The sequence below is a fragment of the Coenobita brevimanus genome, chromosome 10 (genome assembly GCF_032717465.1).
Source record: "Coenobita brevimanus isolate Jiangsu-jjx chromosome 10, ASM3271746v2, whole genome shotgun sequence".
Lineage (NCBI taxonomy): Eukaryota > Metazoa > Arthropoda > Malacostraca > Decapoda > Coenobitidae > Coenobita > Coenobita brevimanus.
In genome coordinates, this window is record NC_136963.1 from 7,160,443 (window position 1) to 7,167,942 (window position 7,500).

The following is a 7,500-nucleotide window of genomic DNA, read 5'->3' on the forward strand; positions in this document are numbered from 1 at the left end:
CAAATTGTTTCAGATAATATTCCAATTCTAACAGTATTCCAAAGTATTTTTCTGGGTCCGATAACAGTCCAACTACAAGGTCATAAATAATATCTAATTATATTATTACGTGGTGGTTAACAGAAGCAAAAAGTTTCAGAAATATTCCAATTCTGACAGCCTTTCAAAGTGTGTCTCTGATTCTTATAATACATAATATATATAAGGTCTGACTGACACGTATCCAATCAAATATTTACTTAAAACAAACAGAAGGAATATGAATTGAATTTCTGAGATCCCTCTGCTTAAACTTACTGTTATTATTTTTGTGAGCTACGTGGAGAGGATGGAGAATGAGAGACTGACGAGGAGAGTGTATGTGAGTGAGGTGGAGGGGGGGAGAAGGAAGGGGAGGCCAAGGATGAGATGGAGGGATGGAGTGGAGAGGATGGAGAGTGAGAGACTGACAAGAAGAGTGTATGTGAGTGAGGTGGAGGTGGGGAGAGGGAGGGGGAGGCCAAGGATGAGATGGAGGGATGGAGTGGAGAGGATGGAGAGTGAGAGACTGATGAGGAGAGTGTATGTGAGTGAGGTGGAGGGGGGAAGAGGGAGGGGAAGGCCAAGGATGAGATGGAGGGATGGAGTGGAGAGGTATATGAGAGAGGGGGGTGTGAGCTGGGAGCAGGGCAGTGAAATGGCAGGGGACAGGGCGACATGGAGGTGATTTGTCTGTGGCCACCCCTTACGGGATTAAAGCATCTGGCAATAGATAGATAGATAGATAGATTTTAGTGACGATCTGCCCCTTCTCCCCCTGGGGCTAAGATACAAATAAATGTGTGTGTGTGTGTGTGTGTGTGTGTGTGTGTGTGTGTATGTGTGTGTGTGTGTGTGTGTGTGTGTGTGTGTGTGTGTGTGTGTGTGTGTGTGTGGATGAGTAATTTGGGAGTGTGTCGTCCTGTCTCGGCTACCTCCCGTTCTTTAGGGGAAGCAGCCTAGGTATATAGATAGATTTTAGTGTGCAGGCAGTTGAGAAATAATTGTACTCTCTAATATATTTACGAATCCAGTGCTCTCTCCCCAGTGTGAGTCCTCCATATATAGTACCAGCAGTTCTGTTGTAATCATTTAGTGCTTATGTAATTCTCTTTGACGCTCTCTCACCAGTCTTACTCCCTTGTGTGCAGGCAGTTCAGAAATAATTGTACTCTCTAATATATTTACGAATCCAGCGCTCTCTCCCCAGTGTGAGTCCATATATAGTACAAGCAGTTCTGTCGTAATTATTCAGTGTTTTTGTACAGGTATACCCCAGTTTAACGATGCAGTTGGTTAGGTAAAAATCCATCGTTAGGCGGGGTATGGTATATAAGGGTGGATTTGACATGTAATGGGATGCGTTTTTCAGCCTTAGGTTTCCTCCCCAGCCAAGTCGCTCTGTCACCCACCATTTGACTACCCTCCCCCCAACTCACTCCCCCCTCCCTCATATACCTCTCCTCTCCATCCCTCCATGCTGTTGTAAGAGGTGGCCATAAACAAATCACCTCCATGTCACCCTGTCTCCTGCCATTTCACTGCCCTGCTCCCAACTCACACCCCCCTCTCTCATATACCTCTCCACCCCATCCCTCCATCTCATCCTCGGCCTCCCCCTCCCTCTTCCCCCCTCCACCTCACTCACATACACTCTCTTCGTCAGTCTTTCACCCTCCATCCTCTCCACTCCATCCCTCCATCTCATCCTTGGCCTCCCCCTCCCTCTCCCCCCTCCACCTCACTCACATACACTCTCCTCATCAGTCTCTCGCCCTCCATCCTCTCCACCCCATCCCTCCATCTCATCCTTGGCCTCCCCCTCCCTCTTCCCCCCTCCACCTCACTCACATACACTCTCCTCATCAGTCTTTCACCCTCCATCCTCTCCACATGGCCAAAAATAATAATAATAATAATAATAATAATAATTAGATACTCTGAGGGGAAGAATACCTGGAAATCATTAAGTAATCTCTTTCCTTATCTTTTTTTCCTGCCAGGTAAATATTGGATACATTTCAATCAGGCCTCACATAAGTCTTCTAAAGTGATTCACAGGAAGTAAAAATAATCTTCGAGTTCCAATAATATTCCCGGGAAACGGCATAAACACCAATCAGTCTTCTAAAATGATTCCCTGGTTCCAATAATATTCCCAGATGATCCAAAAATAATACAAATAATATCCTAAATCTTCTAAAGAGATTCATACACGTTCAAAAAATCTTCGGGTTCCAATAATATTCCCGGGAAAAGGCATAAACACCAATCAGTCTTCTAAAATGATTCTCTGGTTCCAATAATATTCCTAGATGATCCAAAAATCATAAAATAATATCCTAAATCTTCCAAAGAGATTCATACACGCTCAAAAAATCTTCGGGTTCCAATAATATTCCCAGCAAAAGACACAGAGAAAATCCGAGTCTTCTAAAATGATTCCCTGGTTCCAATAATATTCCTAGATGATCCAAAAATAATACAAATAATATCCTAAATCTTCTAAAGAGATTTATACAAAGAGAAAGCTGATATCTGACAGTCTTCTAAAATTACCCTCTTGTTCCAATAATATTTCCTAGTAAGACATGAACCAAATCTGACATAATCTGAGTCTTCTAAAAATTATTCTGTTGTTCCAATAATATTTTCTAGTAAGACGTGAACCAAATCTGACAGTCTTCTAAAAATTATTCTCTGGTTCCTATAATATTTCCTAGTAAGACATGAACCAATTCTGACAGTCTTCTAAAATTATTCTCTGGTTCCTATATTATTCCTAACATGATGCATCGCGTGGAATTCTGGTGTGGTTAGGAAGCTTACTTAACACCTCCTCTTTATTGATTTATTCTTTAGTCTAATACTATATTCTCGCCTATTCATGCAATCTAGGTCAACATTAATAAAAAAAATAAATTGCAGAAAGGAAGATATTAAGGGGTCATTCTGAAAATAAGTCACTGAGGAGGAGGTGTTAGGGGCCTCCTTCCCGAGTGATGCCAAGGTACCAATAATGTTCCTAGAGAGATATAAATATTAACCGTCAGTCTTCTAAAACTATCTATCCTGGCTGAATCTATCTTAATCTATTTTTATCTATCTATGGGTCATGGGCTAGCGGCATATGACTCGACTTAACACCTGATCCTTAGTGATTTATTCTTCTTATTACACATTCATATATTCTTGTGACTGAAATGATCTGGCCATGTGGAGATGATGGTAGATGAGAGACTGATGAGGAGAGTGTATGTGAGTGAGGGGGAGGCCAAGGATGAGATGGAGGGATGGAGTGGAGAGGATGGAGAGTGAGAGACTGATGAGGAGAGTGTATGTGAGTGAGGGGGAGGCCAAGGATGAGATGGAGGGATGGAGTGGAGAGGATGGAGAGTGAGAGACTGACGAGGAGAGTGTATGTGAGTGAGGTGGAGGGGGGGGAGAGGGAGGGGGAGGCCAAAGATGAGATGGAGGGATGGAGTGGAGAGGATGGAGAGTGAGAGACTGACGAGGAGAGTGTATGTGAGTGAGACAGACAGACAGACAGAATACTTACATAATGAACACCAACAATGTACACCAAAATACCAAGGTGTAAAAAGCAAAATAAATCACTAAGGAAAAGGTGTTAAGTGCGGTCAAAAACCAGTGGGATTACCCCCTGCAAAGAGTCAAATTAATCCTACTCACGTAATTCCCCTTCCTCAAATCCTAATCCAGAACGAACCACATGAGAAATTATCCCAAGTACACATCCTTCAATCCAAACGTATGATTCAAAATAATTCTTTTCTTATATATTATTTCTGGTATTTCAAAGTAATTATATTCAAAGCAATTATGTTTAGATTGAGAGAGGCTTTGAATTAGAGATATTGCTTTGACTGGGTGAGGAAAGTGAGGATATTCAAAGGTGAGATTCAAAAGTGAGGATAGTGAGGATATTCAAAGTTAGGATATTCAAGGTGAGGATATTCAAAGTTAAGATATTCAAAGGTGAGATTCAAAGTTAGGATATTCAAAGTGAGGATATTCAAAGGTGAGATTCAAAGTGAGGATATTCAAAGTTAAGATATTCAAAGTGAGGATATTCAAAGTAAGGATATTCAAAGTGAGGATATTCAAAGTGAGGATATTCAAAGTGAGGATATTCAAGGTGAGGATATTCAAAGGTGAGATTCAAAGTTAGGATATTCAAAGTTAAGATATTCAAAGTAAGGATATTCAAAGTTAAGATATTCAAAGTGAGGATATTCAAAGTTAAGATATTCAAAGTGAGGATATTCAGTTAAGATATTCAAAGTGAGGATATTCAAAGTGAGGATATTCAAAGTAAGGATATTCAAAGTGAGGATATTCAAAGTAAGGATATTCAAAGTGAGGATATTCAAAGTTAAGATATTCAAAGTAAGGATATTCAGTTAAGATATTCAAAGTGAGGATATTCAAAGTGAGGATATTCAAAGTAAGGATATTCAAAGTGAGGATATTCAAAGTGAGGATATTCAAAGTGAGGATATTCAAAGTGAGGATATTCAAAGTGAGGATATTCAAAGTGAGGATATTCAAAGTTAGGATATTCAAAGTTAAGATATTCAAAGTTTAGATATTCAAGGTGAGGATATTCAAGGTGAGGATATTCAAAGGTGAGATTCAAAGAGAGGATATTCAAAGTGAGGATATTCAAAGTGAGGATATTCAAAGTTAAGATATTCAAAGTTTAGATATTCAAAGGTGAGATTCAAAGTGAGGATATTCAAAGTAAGGATATTCAAAGTGAGGATATTCAAAGTAAGGATATTCAAAGTGAGGATATTCAAAGTTAGGATATTCAAAGTTAGGATATTCAAAGTTAGGATATTCAAAGTTAGGATATTCAAAGTGAGGATATTCAAAGTGAGGATATTCAAAGTTAGGATATTCAAAGTTAGGATATTCAAAGTGAGGATATTCAAAGTGAGGATATTCAAAGTTAGGATATTCAAAGTTAGGATATTCAAAGTGAGGATATTCAAAGTGAGGATATTCAAAGTTAGGATATTCAGTTAAGATATTCAAAGTTAAGATATTCAAAGTTAGGATATTCAAAGTTAGGATATTCAAAGTTAAGATATTCAAAGTGAGGATATTCAAAGTTAGGATATTCAAAGTGAGGATATTCAAAGGTGAGATTCAAAAGTGAGGATAGTGAGGATATTCAAAGTTAGGATATTCAAAGTGAGGATATTCAAAGTTAAGATATTCAAAGGTGAGATTCAAAGTGAGGATATTCAAGGTGAGGATATTCAAAGAGAGGATATTCAAAGTAAGGATATTCAAAGTGAGGATATTCAAGGTGAGGATATTCAAAGAGAGGATATTCAAAGTGAGGATATTCAAAGGTGAGATTCAAAGTGAGGATATTCAAAGTTTAGATTTTCAAAGTTGAGATTCAAAGTGAGGATATTCAAAGCTGGGAGATTCAAAGTTAGATTTATAGAGATTAAAATAATATATAATACGACAGACAGACAGACATAATCAGAAATAGATGCAATTACTGTACCTAGATAGATAGATAGATATATATATAGATAGATAGATAGGCAGACAGATAGATAGATAGAAAGATAGATATTAATTATGGGTTTGCATGAAGGATGAAATATTTGGGATAATTCCATAAAAAATAATTATAAATGTAAATATGGTTCCAATAATGTCTGACGCAGGAACCTTCAACTCCACATACACTCATTTGTTCTTTTAAAAATTATTGACGAGTATCTTAGCACTTCTGATTAAGTAATTTATGCAGGAGAGAGAATGGAGGGAGGGAGGGAGAGAGGGAGAGAAAGTAGGAATTATTCTTTCTTTCTCTCTTTCTCTCACTCACTTTACTCTCTCTGTCTCTTATATTCCTTTCTCTCTCTCTCTCTGTCTTTCTCTATTCCTTCTCTCTCTCATTCTCCCTACCCCCTCTCTCTCTCTCTCTTCCTTCTTTCCTACCCTCCCTCCCTCCCTCCCTCCCCTCTCATCATCATCACCATCTCTCTCTCTGTCTACCTCTTTCTTTCCCTCTCTCTCCTTCTCTCTTCCCTCCCTCCCTCTCTCTCTCTCTTTTCCCTCCTTCCCTCCCTCCCTCTCCCTTTCTCTCTTCCCTCCCTCTCTCTCTCTCTCTTTTCCCTCCCTCCCTCCCTCCCCTACACATCAGCAGGCCCCTGTCTCCTGCCCATCACATCGTCATCAACGTCTCTCTCCCTCTCAGTCTCTTCTTCCCTCCCTCCCTCCCTCCCTGCCCTACACATCAGCAGGCCCCTGTCTCCTGCCCCTCACATCGTCGTCAACACTCCTGCTCAGCGGCTCGGACTTTTGCCTCCTCAGGGGTACCTTTGGGGGTGAGAGGTTGGGGTATAGTGAGTTGCACGCCCCAGACCCGGCCTCGCTGTCCACCTGGCCACGTGCCCGACGGAGTTCCTGCTCCACTATAAGCTCGTTGGTGACGTAGGCCTCTCGGCGGATCTGTTCCTATGAGGTGCGGTGAATTAGCATTATTATTATTATTATTATTATTATTATTATTGTTGTTATTCTTAGTCTTACTGTTATTATTATTATTATTATTACTACTACTACTATTGCTATTATTACTATTATTATTATTATTATTATTATTATTATTATTTTTATTATTATTATTATTATTACTATTGTTATTATTACTACTGTTATTACTATTATTATTATTATTATTATTATTATCATTACTATCATCATCATCATCATCATCACCATCCTCCTCCTCCTCCTCCTCATCATCATCATCATCACCACCATATTCCTCCTCCTCCTCCTCATCATCATCATCACCACCACCACCACCACCACCATCGTCCTCCTCCTCCTCCTCCTCATCATCATCATCACCACCACCACCACCACCACCACCACCATATTCCTCCTCCTCCTCCTCATCATCATCATCACCACCACCACCACCACCACCACCACCATCCTCCTCCTCCTCCTCATCATCATCACCACCACCACCACCACCACCACCATCCTCCTCCTCCTCATCATCATCATCATCACCACCACCACCACCACCACCACCACATTCCTCCTCCTCCTCCTCCTCATCATCATCATCACCACCACCACCACCACCATCCTCCTCCTCCTCCTCCTCATCATCATCATCATCATCACCACCACCACCACCACCATCCTCCTCCTCCTCCTCCTCCTCATCATCATCATCATCACCACCACCACCACCACCATCCTCCTCCTCCTCCTCCTCATCATCATCATCATCATCATCACCACCACCACCACCACCATCCTCCTCCTCCTCCTCATCATCATCATCATCATCATCACCACCACCACCACCACCATCCTCCTCCTCCTCATCATCATCATCACCACCACCACCACCACCACCATCCTCCTCCTCCTCCTCATCATCATCATCACCACCACCACCATCCTCCT

General features: G+C 40.7%; 1 protein-coding gene across 1 annotated transcript in view; it reads right to left on the minus strand.

The window, feature by feature from the left end:
* Window positions 1-6,300: 6,300 nt before the first annotated feature.
* LOC145410253 (anoctamin-1-like) overlaps window positions 6,301-7,500 on the minus strand; it is a 43,009-nt gene continuing 41,809 nt past the window's right edge. The window contains exon 19 of the mRNA XM_080280458.1: window positions 6,301-6,528. Within this exon, the coding sequence (XP_080136584.1) occupies window positions 6,301-6,528 (228 nt within the window). The remainder of the gene's footprint in view (window positions 6,529-7,500) is intronic.